This window comes from Pogona vitticeps, chromosome 1 (assembly GCF_051106095.1).
Source record: "Pogona vitticeps strain Pit_001003342236 chromosome 1, PviZW2.1, whole genome shotgun sequence".
Classification (NCBI taxonomy): Eukaryota; Metazoa; Chordata; class Lepidosauria; order Squamata; family Agamidae; genus Pogona; species Pogona vitticeps.
This window is the reverse complement of record NC_135783.1, coordinates 280,521,981-280,539,248: the sequence shown is the minus strand read 5'-3', so window position 1 is coordinate 280,539,248 and position 17,268 is coordinate 280,521,981. Positions and strand designations below refer to the sequence as shown.

Here is a 17,268-nt window from a genome sequence, read left to right as displayed (position 1 = left end):
TGCAGAAGCTGTTGTAAAACATTCCTCCCCTGCTAAAGATAATTGTTGGATCAAGTCAATTGAGACTGATCATGACTATCATAAAACCATCTATGATTATTTTTATTTGAAAAATGACATTCCTGCAATTTGGTATATAAGAAGCAGTTGTAAACAAAAATAAGCCCTTTATTAAGAACAATCTTTGGTTAGATTGATATTTTAAACATGTCTGGACAACGTTTTTTTAACTTAATTCATTTCTACACATAAGAGGTTCCTTGCAGGGGGGCAAATGGTATTAAAGGTTTAAAATAATATTAACATAGAAATAATTGCACATTTTATCATGAAACTGGTAAATGTTACAAAACTATGTAGTGATTTTGCTTTTATTTTAAATTATTTTGCAACAAAAGATTTTTTATTGAACTATAGCAGCCTTAGACATTGGCTTTGTAATAAACTATATAGTAACTTGCAACATACTGCCAGACACTGGCTGTACTCAATGAAATTAAGTTTGATTTCACTCCTTAGCAAAATTAAATTTCATTCACAAATTATACAAGACATCAGTAATTTGTTATGTGGTATTATGTTTGCAATTCAGAACTAGGCAGAGCAGTAACTAAAACATACATGAATTTTGCATTGACTAAAGTAACAGGCTTTTGCCAAATTTACAACTGCATAGAAAGTATAGATAAGATCTGGTGAACTGCCAAAATTATTTAAAAGAAAAAGAGAAGAAAATTTCACTGTGAATATACAAAGACAGGATCCCTGCTGTTTTGATTCTATTTTCATCTGTTGCGTCCACCCATATAAATGGGGTTATCTATCTGTAACATCACATTTTTCAGCAATTGGTAACTCCTATCCTGAGCAGTATCTTGGCAGGCAAATTCTAGGTTCTAGGACTTGGATTACTTTCTTTGGATACAGATATTGGAAGAAATGTTGTATGCCCTGTCTACTTTGATGTTATCCCTAGTGCCATTTGCTTCCAAATAGTGGGCAATAATAGTATATAGTGATTGCCTAGCAACTACTCAAATGATTTCTCCCTGTTCTTTCCTTCCTGATCTCAGGAACTGTGGTAGCGACTATGAGGAATGCTTTGAGGGTTATGTGTTCCTTTACATTTTGCATAAATACTTGTGTAGAAAAAAACACCTTATCAAGTTTTAAAAAAGAACATGAAACACTTGTCTGAAGAACTCTGAACACCCAAAATGTCTTTCTTAAGCTTTGAACATCACTGTTATTATTGCCAGAACACCTTCATTGTGTAAATCCAGACACAGTGGCTATTTCTAAATAGTTTTATGAGGCATACACCAAATGTTATACACATGTGCCTTTCAGACACAATGAGCGGTATGTATATTTTGTGCTTGGCCCTCCTCATCACAGTACAAAATGTAATGTGGAAACTGGCCTTTAAGGCAAAGTTCCAGAATATTTGTTCTTGATTTGCTGGGACACTGGTATTATAATGAAGCTTAACTACTGACAGCGATTGCAACACATTTTGTAGTTGATTTGTGTATGGAAATTAGATCTTTCTTCATTGTGTTCTACTGCAGAATAAGATAAATTGCACACAAGAAAGGATGCAAGATATACATTTATAGGCTCATGCTAGATGATTACAGGGCCAAGATGAGGAAGCTGGAGCACCTTAAAATGGATAGTATATCATTATTTTAAAGATATAAACTCTGTGGGAAAGGCAGGGATGAGCGTATGAGGTTTAGTTTTGTTCTTGGTGTCAAAGAAGCTGTTGTTGCCACGTGCCATCAAGTCACTTCTGACTTATGGCAACCCTATGAATGACTCATCCTGGAAATGTCCTATCCTCAACAGCCCTGCTCAGTTCTGCAAACTCAAGGCTGTGTCTCCCTTGATGGAGATGGCCCAGCTCATATTTAGTCTTCCTCTTTTCCTGCCTTCAGCTGCCTTCAGCTAAAAGAAGGCATGCAATTCAATGAAGTAGAAAATTCAAAGCAAAAAAAACTCCTTCAGAGACTTGCTTTGTAGTGTTATTTGCCACTGGAAAGATATTACTCTTCTGTCACAGAAACTCTGAAAATGATCTTAAGATTCTATCTGAATCTGAATTTCAGATTCTCTTTAGCTTTTCTGTTATTCACATCCACTTCTTCGTTATTCCTCCTCCCTTTTGAGTTAATAGGGCCTATCAACTGTTACTGTGTTTTACTAAGATTCTCCAGTACCCACTCCCTGAAGACATAATGTCAAATTAGTGCTTCTAGTACTAGCTATTTGAAAAGTAAAAATAAATACAGAATGAACTAGGAGCACTTGTGGGCATTTGATTACTATTTTGGTGGACACCTGCCTCAGAAAGGCTGCTACTGTTAACAGGCCCTAGAGATTCTTGTTCTGAACATAACTGTAATGCTTCTTAATTATATTGAATTACTAAAAATATTTATCTTTAATTTGACATTATTAGAACTGAAAAACAATAAATAAAGGTGGTGGTGGGGAAAATGAAAGATAGAAATAGACCAAAACAGCAAAGGTCCAAAGAACTTTTACTGTCCCTCTACTGTCAGGTTCTTCAATACCCCTGAAAAGATGCACCAGCAACCCAGCTATCTAGAATATAAAATGACCCTGGCTGGATTAGTTCTCAAGTCCACCTAGCCTAACATCCTGTTTCTAACAGTGGTGAAAATATAGAACCATGAAGCCTACTAGGAGTACCTCAACCCTTAGCAAGTATGTTTTTCCAGCATCCTGGATCACAGGCTCTTCCGTCCATCCAGCTGCTGTGACTAACAGCCACTGATGGGTTTTCTACAGATTTGTTTAACCCCTTTTAAGAACTGCCTTAACTGGCAGCTATCACAACATCTTTGGTAGGAAATCTAGTCCATTCATGAGGCATTATGTGAAATAGCATTTTGTTTTTTTGTTCTGAGCTTATGGCAGTTCAACACTGAAAGATGACCTGGTTGATTTTTCATACTATGAGAAAGGGAGAATGCCCCTCTGTCAAGTCACCTGCTATATTCCTCTTTAAGTAAGAAGCCAAAAAGTTCATTTAGTAGTTGCTCATTTTAGCATGAAAGAGAGCAAACAAGATTAAGAAGTATGGAAAGTAGCAGAGAAGAACGTTGGAAGAGTTTTCTGAAGGAATCAAACTACTGGGTCTTAACTGGTCGACTGAAGAAGTATGTGAACTACAAAGGTGTTAATAATCAGTGAAGCAGTAGAAGTGCTGTGGAATGGGCTATCATTAAATGTGGAATTTCTGGGAATACTAAGCAGGGATGACATGCAAACATGACATGCCTAGGGAATATGTTTTTTTCAGCATATTCCTCCAGGAACAAGTGTTTTAGGTGGGCAGTGCAATTGCCTAGTAGATCTCTGTGTGCTCTGTAATGCAGGGCCTTTTTAAAAATGGCCCCTCAGTGCTTGGGGAAATTGTGCTGTTGCTAATATACCTTCTTGTCCTACTGACCCCTTGTGGAATGCGCACTAGACACTCTGGATTACTAAACTAAATGCCTTTCCACCGACCCTTCATCTTGCATGTTAAGAAAAAAAAAAATGAGAGGACTTCACATGAACTCCTCTCAGTAGTAGGATGAAGGATTCAAATAATTTTGCCTTAGTCCATTTTGTTCCTTAGACTGAGTGAACTGCAGCTAATGTGATGAAATAAAATCTAACAGGGCAACAAGCCCTGAATGAAAACTGACATGGCCTTGCCACTGTTTTCACTTATGAAAAACACAGCATGTTTAGCTTAGAGTCAAAGAACACTCAACCAGGTTTCTGCTTACAGAAGAGTCAGCAGGTTCAAGTCCAGAGATTTTCTGCCACAGCTTTATAAGAAAGCACTCCAGCTTCTTTCATTTTGTACATTATAAAGCTCCTATATACCTTACCAGGAATGGGGAGCCTATAGTTATTCCAATACTCGCAATCTGATTTCACCTTATGCCATTTTTCAATAAATAAGCTAAAATAAAACTCTCAGAGAATAGCCTTCTGAATTCTACCTGCTTGTTAAAACATAAAAACAGTGATAGTTATAAGATAACCATGTACTATGTATATCTATATATATGTAAAAAAATATCCCTGGATTACTTTTTTGTGCAAAGAAAGAAAGAAAGAAAGAAAGAAAGAAAGAAAGAAAGAAAGAAAGAAAGAAAGAAAGAAAGAAAGAAAGAAAGAAAGAAAGAAAGAAAGAAAGAAAGAAAGAAAGAAAGAAAGAAACAGAATCTGGTCCTCCAATTTGGTAAGAAATTTTTTTGCACATAGATATAAGCAAAAATAGTTGCATATGCTTAAACATGCACCAGGTTGTTACAGGATCAAGTCCTATCATTTAAGTAATGGCTTGTTTAGGAATGGAATGCCCCCAGCGTGAAACTATTTCCTCTTCTACACATCGACATGGCATGAATGGCAGGAAGACACACTCCCTCTATGGCTCATTGACGACCTTGGGCTATGGTTGTTACAGTTTTCACCTTTCCTTTTATCCTTGTCCATCCAGGTTTCTAGTAGTTGGAGTTTTCCCTGTTCTTCTTTCATGAAGACTTCCACCATCAGAACTTTTTCCTTATGAATCTGCTGACTGATGTCCTTGGGAATGTCAGGTATAATCCAGTCCACAAAATCACTCATAAACATGACCAAGTTCTGAAGAATAAGAACGTTTGAGAAAACACTAGCAAAATCAAAATTACATCTACACATGTTAAAATATACTTCATTTTTTAAAGGAAGAGATTGCTTTCCCTTTGGGAAGTGGCTCTTATTAGAAACAGGGACAAGTGTAAAAAAATATTGCTTCACTTAAGAGGGTTTATTAGTTTTGTTTTGTTACAATTTCAGGTCCCTGCCTCGGCTTGCATGAATGGTCAGCTTCTTCCTCCACAGTTTGGAAACAACCTGGCTTATTTCCAAATTAATCTGCATTTAGCCGACCTGTCTTTGTCCCACCCCCACCCCCACCCCCACCACACTAGGCAGTTTGTCCTGTTCATTTAGCTGCTCCTCAGCAATTCTTTCATGCTTTATGAGAACTCTGTTTTGGTTTAGGGACACTTTAGTTTTTTCCTCCTGGTATACACATGGATGAAGGGCCACTTCAAACTATTTGTAATTGCTACAATAACACTGTTGAGAAAGCTCAAAATAATTATCCCTGTATTTTAGATGAAGGCCTACTGTTGAAAAATACTGTAGTAACAGTCTTAAGGACAGAATATGAAATTGCTGCTGTTTGCCTGTTCACTCTTTCCAAAAATAACTAATATAAAACAATGTGTGATGTGATATCATTGTGCTTGTATTCCCTCACCCCTACCTCACATTATTTGTTGTTGGGCAGTAAAGGGTAGAGATGTACGGTACAAAATGTTACTGGCAAGATAGAAGAAAAAATATGGAATGGCAGAGGTTGCACGTCTCTCCTCCTTTTATAGTTAATGGTTTCTTGCTAGTGAGTCTACTTGACATGAACACCAGGTTATCTTGAATCAATCAGTCAATCAATGAATCAATGAATTAACGAATCAATGAAGCAATCAACCAGTCAGTCTGTCTGTCTAGTATATATATATATATATCATCAGGTTTTGATCATACTTTACCTGGAACACTATTACAAATGCTAATCTTGCTGCTAGTACAGCCCAGAAATCCTTTGCAATGTCATATTTATTTTCAGACCATGGAGGCTCTCTGTAGTCTTTGTATCTGAAAAATAGTACATAACTGACAATCAACAGGTTCCAGTTGGTGAGGATTAATTATGGAATATATAGAAAAGGCTAAATGACCCTTTAATATTGATATAACATAGATTAATAGACATTTCCTTTTACCATATGGATGTGGAAGAAAGCTTGAAAGCTTGCCAACATGCAGTTTTGATGAAATCTGGAAAATAATCCTCAAATCATGTTTCTTTGGGTATTTGGAAAAGAAAGACTTAAAATACTCAGGAGTTTGGCATGCTGAGTTCATTGCCGACGAGCTGACAAAATTGCCTTGCTGCTTTCTATGTCCTTGTCATACTCACCTGTTCTGTCCTTGTATTTAAATTGCATAGTGTTGTGTATCTGAGAGCATAGGATAATGTACCATCCTGCTGCTCAGTGTATGCCAAATCATAAATTTCAGTCTATTCCTTCCTGGTAAACAAACCACCCCGCCACATTTCTTGGGATTGGGCATGGTTTGGTACATGAGTGTGCATGCCCCAGAAATCACGGCTGGGATGTTTTGCTTACCAGGGAGGAAATGTTACAATTTGGGTGAAACTAAAGAACAGGAGATTGGTCGATAGGTTTTGAATAGAAAGGGATTACCCCATACAAAATTAGTTATAGGCTAAGGCCTCAAGATATAGGTCATCCTTTTAAAACATGGATATTTATGCAGCAATCTGAGCTAATTTCATTTTATAAAGTGACTATCAAGTTCTTTAAAAGACTATTTGGATTTGTTTCCTGAAAAAAAATGCAGGTTGGGAATGAAGGCTGCTCCTACACAGAGGGTTGTTAGCAGTTTACTAAGACAATGCAGGCATTATGTCCTTTCATCCTAATGTTTGTTTGTTGGAAATGAAAACATGGAAGCAGCAGGAGCAGCAACAGCAAACAATGGTCCCCTCCTTTCTACTACCTCCTCAATTAAACTAAGTACAAACTATGTAGTGTTCTAAGGATATGAAGTGGCAGCTCCCTTATGGATGTGTACCATATCCTCATGACAGGAAGAAATGAAGCAGGGATGATACCCCGTATTCATGGGTATGTGAATTCAACATTATTGTTTTTTTCAGGGGTGTGGGGCTGAAGAGAAATTACTAAGCATGCAGTTCTGGAAGGAGGACATATTCCTATTCAGGAAAAAATGAAGGATTAAAACCAGAACAGTATGGGAACAAAAATGAGAGATAACTGAAATGTAATGTGGACATGCACTTTAGAGAATTATGTTTAGTTCTTTGAACAGGTAGTGACATATTCACTTGCTCCTTTCTACTCTAATCCTAGCCATAACAGAATAATTCTGTTCCCCACAGAGGTGGTTTCAAACAGACAGTTCTTAGTGTAACCAGTCAAAAGACACCTAGCAGCTATTTTGTGTTTTGTTCCTTCATGAAAGTGGTGGGAAAGCATTGAAGAGTTTCAAGTGGAGTATGACATCATCTAAGAGTGAGGCAGGATGAGCATACAATGGCCAAAATTGTGTTGCTTAGCACAGTAAAGTACATTAGAGTGGACACATTGAATAAGGGGGGATTTAGTGAATCAACCCCTCCACAAGTTCCATTGATTGAAATAGGTCCACTCTAACTATGACTTACTTTAACATAGTAATTTGCAGTTAGAGTAGGTCAATTTGAATCAGTGGGATTTATGGAGGAGTTGACTAGATCAGTGAGTTAGGTATCTGACTGTGGAGCCAGAGGTTGGGAGTTTGATTTCCCACTGTACCTTCTGGGAGAAAAGCCAACCTCTGTGGCCTTGGCAAGCTGCACATTCCCAGGGTACCCCCAGAAGTAGGGTATGGTAAACCACTTCTGATTATTCTCTACCTTGAAAACCTCAAAAAGGGTCACTGTTAAGTCATCATCATTGTTGTTGTTGTTGTTGCTGTTGTTGTTGTTGTTGTTGTTGTTGTTCTTCTTCTTCTTCTTCTTCTTCTTCTTCTTATTATTATTATTATTATTCTTATTATTATTCTTATTATTATTATTATTATTATTTCCACCAAATCCTCATTGATTCAATGGGCCTACTCTAGTGTGATTTACTATGCTAAGCAACAAGATTTGGGCCATTGTAACCTTTATTGGAAGCACCTTAAGGGCTATCTTGAGAGACATTCTCAATTAAACATTTTTGAGAGATAAAGCAGGGTATATGCTTCATTATTTGCAAAACAAACAAACAAACCAAGTTAACAATGAAAGAAGTAACCCAATAAGTATGCTAGCAGAAACAAGTTGCTCATGGTCCAAAATTCCAGTAGAGAGGTGTAAGAAACTCATTCATGGTTATAGGATTTCAGTTCTTTTTTCCAAAGGGGGTGGTACCAAATATTAAGTTAAGGGTGCCAATAATTCTGGCCAGTGCATTTTTGGGTTTCTGTGTGGGATCGTATCAGATTTGACTTTTCTTCTCTTTTTTTGTGTTGTTCCAATGCAAACCAAAGAAATGAACATGTGAGTACCAAAACATTTGCAACTGCAACAATTTTCTGAGAGAAGGGTTGCATTTTCTGACAGAATCGCAAGGGTGCCAATATTTTTGGCCATGACTGTAGCTATTCCCTGGGAGGCCAGAGACAGGAGAAAGATATTGAAGAAGCACTGTGGGAGAGGGAAATAAGGATGTCAGCGTTGGTCCAGATAGCAGTCCTGATTGGGGAATATTTACAGCAAAAATATTGAATTTGGGTTTGTGATGAATATGAAAGAATACATTTTTACAGTAATGCATATGTTTAGAATGGTACAGAGCATGGAAGAATGTCAGTTCATTAGCCAATTCTAGTGTATGTGGAATTTTTATATTTACAAATTGGTACATGCTTGAGTAACTACTGAGACTTCAAGATCAGTCTAAGTTTTAATTTGCCCAGATTCCAATCTGGACCCCCAAAGTTTTGCAAAATTCAGCCTGATGAATAGTACTGGCAGACTCAAGAGCTCATATTTTCCCTCCCTTTTAAATAATTTTGGTAGTCCATTAATGGCATTGCCCAACTCTGCTTTCTACTTTTTATGTACATACGTTTGTGCATATGTGAAAAGTGTGAGTTGGCATTAAGGCCCTGTTTGTTATGTTTCATGTGGAAACTTAGGAGAAGAGTGTTGATAGGAGCCAGAGAAATCTAATATCTCAAGTATCAAGGGGCAGGGCAAGGAAAACTCCTCTGACTAAAAACCCATATTCCCATTGACAGGCTTTAAACTTTGGCTGGTTTTGCTCAAGCCAAGACAACTGAGAGGCAATAGGTTATGCATAGGTGGCAGAGGAAGGAAGAAGGAATATTCATTTAAAGATGGACAGTGAAAGCAGCAAGTCAGTGTTCCAATACATACAGCAGACAACCAGTACATAGAAACATAAATAGGAAACCTTGTGAGATGCACGAGTAAGTCAATATCCCAGGCAATGGCCTTGGGAGAACTGTTTCAAAGAAATAACATTATGTACCTGCATATTTGGATTGGGTAGCCAAGCTCCATAGGATCTTTTGGAGCTGTTCCTCCTTGAAAATCGCTGACATTAAAATAGGATAGCGTATGGTTCACGAAGCCATGCATGGTGCCACTTTCACTGTACATATACAGGTACACGAGGCGTGGAATGAAGTCAGATGTGAATGAGATCACAAATGCCTAAGCCATAAGAGTAAAAAATGAGCGTAATATTCAGGCAATGCTGGACTGATCACATAACCAGATTCAGCTGTCTCTTTCCCAGCAGAGCTATGAATAGATAGATGGATCAGGTTGGTTCAGCCCTATCATTAGATCCAATCGGCCAATGTTTTGCTTTGTTGTATTTCCACATGAATTGTGACAGTTAAAACTCCAGAACTGTATCAAATTGTGACTGAACATCTGACATTGGTAGAAGAGATATCATGCACACAAATAAATACAAAGCTTTCCAAAAATTCCCATGGATTCAGTAGGCCTACTTTAGTTGTGACTTACTGCACTAAGCAACAGGATTTCACCCACTAAGGGTGTGACTTCACTGGAATGTTGAATTGGAAAGACTCTGAGTTTGCTTTGATTTGCTTCAGAGCCTATATTGCATTTATAATTGTAATCAGTGCTCACGCAGGGGCTGTGTAACATTTCAGGAGTTTAGTGTTTGCAGTGGACATGTTGAGATTGGTGTTACAGCCCACAGCCCCCCCCCCCATTTCCTTCCTTCCTTTAGTTCTGCCTCTGGCTTTCTTTTTATGGTTTGTTGTAAAGCAGATTGGTTTTCAAATACACATGTCTCCTCTCACTGATTGTCCTCTGATTTTTTAAATTTTGATTTTATTTCATTTAAATTTAGTGTTGCATCACCTCTGCACATATAAACCAATTTTTTAAAAAGGCAACAAAAAAAGAAGCAAGAAAGATGAAATGAAAGACAATGCCATGGATTGTAATTTGAAAACCAAGCTGCTTTACAACAAACTATAAAAGGAAACCCAGAGGCAGGACTAGAATGAATAAGTAAGTAAGTATTGGTAAGTAAGAAAGTAAGTACCGGTTAGTAAGTACAGTAAGTAAGTAAGTAAGTAAGTAAGTAAGTAAGTAAGTAAGTAAGTAAGTAAGTAAGGAAGTAAGGAAGGAAGGAAGGAAGGAAGGAAGGAAGGAAGGAAGGAAGGAAGGAAGGAAGGAAGGAAGGAAGGAAGGAAGGATCAGCACCTACAAACCACATGGGGAAAACCCTGTTCAACCCGTTCTGTAATGAAGAATGTACTCAGTAGCAAAGAAAAAATAAAGCCAGTTTCCAGATGGATTCAAATGAGTCTTCATATCATGTGGTCAGAAATTTTTTTTCAAATATATCCATTTCTTAAGCAGAGCAAATTCCATGGTATTTGATGGTGTAGTCGCCAACTAAGTCCTTTGAATTAACTTGAACTGGAGCTTGGAAAAGTTATTGTTTGGAACTACAACTAATGGAATCCATTTTTGTCATGTTGGCTATCCTATGCTGGGATCTTGGGAGATGTCACTGAAAAGTACTGAAAAAGTAACTTTACTGAACTTTTCCACATACTGATAGGAGTTGGTTCAAAATGACTAACTGTGCACATGAAAACAAAGTCAAAGTGGAGGTCTTAACTATTTAAGAACTTTTCCACTAAGTTGATGGAGGAAGTTTTATAAGGCCCTTGGGTAAGAATGCAAGTGATAAAGTGGACAAAGACAAAGGTCCTTGCAGCATCAGACAAATAGAGTACGCAGGGATGAAAAATGAGCCAAACACCAACTGAGAAGAGAAGTGGAGGCTTGGCACTTGCTTCAGCCCATTTTCATGGCTACTTTTCCAAACATATTCCCACTAAATGGTGGGGATTTCCCTGGCAAATTATGAAGCTATTACTTGGTGATGTCTTAGATTCTTAGATTTCAGGTACTGTAGAAAAGTAGCAAAAATATTATTTATTTATTTAAAATATTTTTACCCTGCCTTTCTCCCCAAAAGGACCCAAGGTGGCATCATGGTGTTTTCCTCTCCTTCAACAATACCAAATCACAGTAGACTAGTGTGCGTCCTGACAATTTTTTTGGAAAGTATTGCTAAGTTTCACAAATAACTGAAATCAAACTGAATAAACAATCATTGCATTGTGTACAAATTCTCGTGTTAACATGGTTCTTAAATGCATCAGGATAAAAGGGCTTGACACACTGGGCCATATTTATAAATGTTGGCCAAATTCCTGTTGCTTGGCATAGCAAAAAGCACTAGAGTGGACCCACTGAATCAGTGAAGATTTAGTGACAACACCTCCATAAGTTACACTGATTCTCTTGTTACTGTCAGAGAGATCACTATAGGTATCTTGTATAAGATGCTACTGAACTGACAGGTTGTGGTTTATAACAAGAGTTAACTGTTTGAGGAGATACAGTATGAGATTCTTGTGGAGCTTATGTTGATTTTGGATTAGCACTATCTGCCTGTATAATTACTTCTGGGATTTTGTAAGCCCTGAACATCCTGTACATTTGAAACCAAGAAAAAGTTACAATACAATCACATTGTTTTCTTGAATAAAAGTAAATAAATCCTGTCTTGAGCATCCTGTGTTCATGAAAGGGGAGTGTGAGACATCAGGTAAAACAATGCGTTTTTCCATGAATGCAGAACAAGAGTTGGATGACTCAGAGGAACAAAAATGGTATTTGTCACTTTTGAAAACACTGTGGCACAAAATATTGAACAACAGAAAATGATTCTGAATGCAATAATGAGAAGGCCCCCCCTGTGCCCTAAATTCTATGGACTTAGAATCATGCAGTTAGTACTCTGCTATCAAGAACCACAAAAAATGGATTAGGAAATATCTAGGAGCAACTGACACCTCTTGTGGTAATTTCCATTTGCTCTAAACAACTTATTTCATGTGAAAAAACCTTTGTGATCTTTCAGCTATATGTCTCATCAAGAATGTCAAGAAAACCATTCACTCCACATTTTACTATCAGACAGTCCCTTTATGAAGCTGTTTCTTAAAAGCAATACAAAGACCTTTGCAACATATTACAACTTATATTTGAAATTCAACAAATCTTAGGAAATCTAGAGCATCTGTTTGTTTTAATTGTAACACTATCCATCCCTTATTCCAGGTTGCCCAGAATAGGGTTTCAGCTTCACAACAACCTTCTGCAATTATTATTGGCCACCATTATACGCCCCTGAATATACTCAGTCTTGGCTGGTTTCAGCAGGGCAGCTGAGTCAGGCCTGGACAGATCACTTGGAAATACCTGGAATCTCCAGTCAGGGCTAAGAGAAAATGCTGCCTAAACACCCTCCTACTGGACTAGAAAGACTAATGGGTTGACCAAACAGCTTCAAAAGTCATCCTGATAGACGGTGGTTCCACTAAGGCTGGCTAGTGTGCTTCAGAGCAGAGTGGGAACCTGAATGTAAGATTCTTTCCTCTCTGTCCAGGCCTTTAGAGAGTGCTCCACACTAATCATCTTTAAAGTAGCATTTCAAGTTAATTGAATGGAAAAGCAACCTTGATAAACTGCTTCACAAAATTAAATGTAATAAACTTACATTTATTATCACAGCAAGCTTTCCTACACCTCTGAGGATATTGTACCATATTCCTGGAAAAGACAAACAAGATATTAAAAGCATTTCTTATCATAAACATTGGTACGTAATTGTAACTTAACATCATAGCTACATGATCATCCTCTTCTGTATGCTGTATCACAAAGCATCAAGGTGCTCATTCTTACCTTTAAAATAGGGGTGGTTGAATTGTAGCAACATGTTAAACCTGAAAAGCAATCTCAGTATGGCTTACTGCAAGCTTTTTTTTTTTTGGCCAGTGTTAATTTAAGGAGGAAACTTTAATGATTGCCCTCTTTCCCAGAAGGTCTCTTCCTTAAATCTTGTTTATTTCAAAAAGATGAAGCCTTTTGTTATGTAACAGGCTTAAGTATTAACTGTAATGTCAAGTTAATTCTTTATTTAAAGAGGAAGAATTTTAGCCCTTTCCTTATGGCTCAACAGCCAGCTGCTTCTTTAAAGTACATGGTTCTCAAAATAGATTTAAAATTGTTCTATAACCAATTGATTTTATTCTATAATGAATTAAATGTAATTCTGGGGTGCTCCTTTTATAATAATATTGCTGAGAACAATAACTGAAGTATGAGCAGATTTGTGGATGCAGCGTTATTATAATTAATATACTGAGAATTGTTTTTAAAATAAATATAAATAATAGAAAAGGAGTTATTAGAATACACCCCATTTCCTTAGGCCTGTGTGAGCATTTCTCCTGAGGTGGACAGCTTGCATATTCCCATCTGTAGCAACCCCAGACCTACTGGAGTATCCCACCCTGTAGTTATGCTGCCACCAACCATTCGCTCTACCAAGTCACCCAGACCAGGAATGGATTTTAATAAACAAGAGAACAAGGTTTATTGAAAAAACAAACAGGGTAAATAAAAGGATCAGGTAAATAGGATACTGGAACTTGGTATAGTCCCAATCATACACATACAACAGATTGGTTCCCACGGAACACTTTAAGGTAACGCACAGACCCTGAACCTATCCGTTCTGGCTACCTAGATAGAAACCTGAACCTATCAGGTATGTACTATCTGACGAACAGTTGTACCCAGTCTGACCCACAGACTCCAACTCCACTTCTCCACGTCAGCTCCCTTACGAAGGACTTCCCCCAAATATATACAGTACAGCTCCTCCCCCCTGATGTCCCGCCTTCCACTCCCCCATAGGATGGAACTTTCCCTCCAAACCCATGACAGACAGGTACCATCAGTGCTGTATGTGACACCATCCTACAGCCTTGGAGATCACATCTGCTCCCTCAATCTCTCACCCTCACAAATTTCTTACAAAAATGTTTGGAAAGCCTCCCTCACATTCTTTAATGGCCAAATGGGGACAGCCCCCCCAAATACAACAAAATTGCTTTTGTGCCTCAAGTAGGAGTGTTGTTGGTGATGATGGGAAGGGAGGAACAGAGCATTTTAGCTATGGCACTGGTGCTCTGAAATGCTCCTCTAGAGAAGCCCACATGACCTCATGAATACAATCCTTCTGGCACCGGATAAAGACTTAGATCTTTAAGAAGACTTTAGATGAAGAGGGACCAATATTCTGTGCCTTTGCTATTGTACTATTTTATTATGAGTTTTAATATGGTCTTGATTATATAACTCTATATTAATATGGTTCTTGTGGGTTTTTCGGGCTATTTGGCCGTATTCTGAAGGTTGTTCTTCTTAACGTTTCTCCAATCTCTGTGGCCGGCATCTTCAGATGACAGCACCGTAACAAAAAAGAGGCAAGGTTGGAATGAAAAACCAGCAACTTTTGCCTTGTGTCACTGATGATCGTTTGACACAAGTCATTTTGTTGAGTTGTGTCTGAGAATGGCTTTGCTTTAGCAGATGGTGCTTCTGACGATGTACATCAGGGCATTCAGCTCATTCCTTATTTAATGCAATCTTATTTCAGTGATGTGGAGAGGGGGGATTTGCTGGTTGGGTAACAGCCTATCATCCATATTATTTTACCAAGGCTTCGTGCCCTGGAGAGGGCACTCCAGCTTCGCGTACAGCGTCAAAACACTAGATGCTGTTCCAAGTCCTCCATATAGAGCACATTATCATAATCTCTCGAGACTGAAGGATGCCTATGATGTCCATACCTGATTCTATTCTGGACAGTCTCTCAACCCTCAAAAGCAGGAGACCTAAGTAGACAGAAAACTGGGTATCTCATTCTGGGCAAGCCAAACACTTTCTGGTAAGGCAAGATACACTTTAACTTTTTTTTTTTTTTAAGCATAGGTGCTCCTTGTGTGGTAAAAGATGTCATGCAGCATGTGATTTTCCTCATCTGTGTAACTTGCATATAGTATTATTTGTTTTGTATTATTACTGGTAGTAATTGGTGAGAAACCCAGGAAAACTCTGTGGTAGGGGAAATGGGTTAATTACAGGCAATAACCATTCCATTACCTAGTTTGACCTAAAATGTTCACTGTTTACAAACCGAGCATTAACTACTTATTTGGGATTACTTACCTATATCTTTTGCTCTAACTGCGACTGGCCTTCTAAGCTCAGTAACAAATTTCTTTGCATCCAAACGTATTTCAATGATGTTGTTCAGTAATGCGAACAAGGGAGCCAGTGGGAAGGACGCAACAAACAGGGTAACGAACCCGAACTGGATAACTAAAGATTTAAAAGATATTGGTGTAACTTTCACAATGTAAAGTCCACATTTTTTGGAAGCTGGCCCTCATAGGTGCCAACATTTATTACAGAATCCAGAACATGCATAGACATAGACATAGACATAGACATAGACATACACATACACATACACATACAGAGAGATTGAAATTCTGTTTCACAAGTTACAGTTTGTAAATTGCATGATGTCACTGCAAACATGCCACAGTCATTTTGTGGGAATTAAAAGCTGCAAGCTTTTGGGAGCTGCGGAAAGGGGAGGAGACTCCTTAGTGTCTGAAAATTACTGCTGTTTTTCCTATTTGTATTATGTATTTATATAATATAAATACATTTTATTATTTTATAATTTGTTGCTAGGGAAAGTTTCAGATGAGAGTGGGGTAACACAAAATAGTGCCATATATTACAAGACTTCAGAACTCCTGGTTAGGAAGATGAAAAAGAATAATAATTCCTGTTTAGGAAAGGTAAAAACTAAGAAGTAAGTGAGGAGTGCCATTTGGTTTTTTTCCCCTCCCGACACCAAGAATTCTAGAAGTTCTAGCCCACCTACATTTCACTCACCTGGAACAGGGCCTACCTCAGAGGCATTTAAGGCCTGCATTTCCTCTTGTTAAAACACAAAAGAGGTAACTGCCCTGGTGCTTTCTGGGAAGTCTAGGTTTCTGTGGAACCTGTAGTTATTTGAGACTACACCTGAGTAGAGTCTAATGGGCAGCAAGATTACACCATCCATGAAGCTTTAAGCCTTCCAGAAAACACCAGGGCAATTTCTTTTTTTGTACATTAACAATAGGAAATACATGACTCAGAAACTTCCAATGTAGAGCCTGTTTCAGGTAACTGAAATGTAGATCTTTGTAGGTGCATGTCTATGAACTGGAACTGTCAGAATTCTGCTGCAGGAATTCTTGGAGAATTCTGATAGTTGGAATAAAAGCCCACAAATATCATACCCCAGAATTAACTACCAAAGCAAGGATTTGAATTTTCATTTGTGCTTAGATCCAGTTTGCCTCTGTTAATATCAAAGGCCATATTGATACAATGTAAATTATATATGCATAAAATGCAGATTAAGTACTTCCCATCAAAGAACGATTTCAAAAGAATCTACTTGATTTATTTTGATTAGACACAAAACATTAGTCTAGATGAACCCTTGCTCCTTCATAGTTTTATATGTTGAGTGGAATACTGCATGTGAGAGAGATCAATTGCAATAGCAACTGCTGCCAGAAGATGTGATGTGGAGATGTAGGTTTTCCAGCTAACCGGCCTGATCCATTACTATTTATTCCACAGTTTAAGCAGGTGGATCCTCTGATATTATCACATACATACAATTGGATTATAAATATATAATCCTGGTCCCAATTCTCAGCCCACTGATTAAAAATTGCCCTTCAGTGATTAATTACTGATTAAATTAATTAAATCCTGGACCCATTGTTTAGACACTTGAAGTCTTACTCACTCATTTCCATGTATTCTGGAGTAAGGCCAGCAAAAGGCTCCAGGTTATAATCTACTTCGTAACGTTGCTTTTTCTTCATATGCTCTTCATAGTCCATAGGATGGTGTTGTTTCAGCTTCAAATATCTTATTAATTTTTTCATTTTCCTGGGAAAAACATTAAAAGTTCCTTTATATGTCTTATGAGTGTCATAAGAGCTTTTATCTCAAGGACTTGGGGGGACCATATTTTGCTCCAATTTCTGAAATTTTGTAACAAATGATACAGGTAAAAACAAAAGTTG

General features: G+C 37.8%; 1 protein-coding gene across 3 annotated transcripts in view; it reads right to left on the bottom strand.

Annotated features, from left to right (window-relative positions):
• Positions 1-2,894: 2,894 nt before the first annotated feature.
• Positions 2,895-17,268, bottom strand: part of ANO1 (anoctamin 1) — a 157,099-nt gene continuing 142,725 nt past the window's right edge. For all 3 annotated transcript variants that reach the window (XM_072985914.2, XM_072985915.2, XM_072985916.2), the window contains 6 exons: positions 16,986-17,131; positions 15,332-15,484; positions 12,810-12,862; positions 9,213-9,397; positions 5,631-5,736; positions 2,895-4,674 (listed from right to left, as the gene is read on the bottom strand). In XM_072985914.2, coding sequence (XP_072842015.2) covers positions 4,414-4,674; positions 5,631-5,736; positions 9,213-9,397; positions 12,810-12,862; positions 15,332-15,484; positions 16,986-17,131 — 904 coding nt within the window. In that variant the 3' untranslated portion in view covers positions 2,895-4,413. The remainder of the gene's footprint in view (positions 4,675-5,630; positions 5,737-9,212; positions 9,398-12,809; positions 12,863-15,331; positions 15,485-16,985; positions 17,132-17,268) is intronic.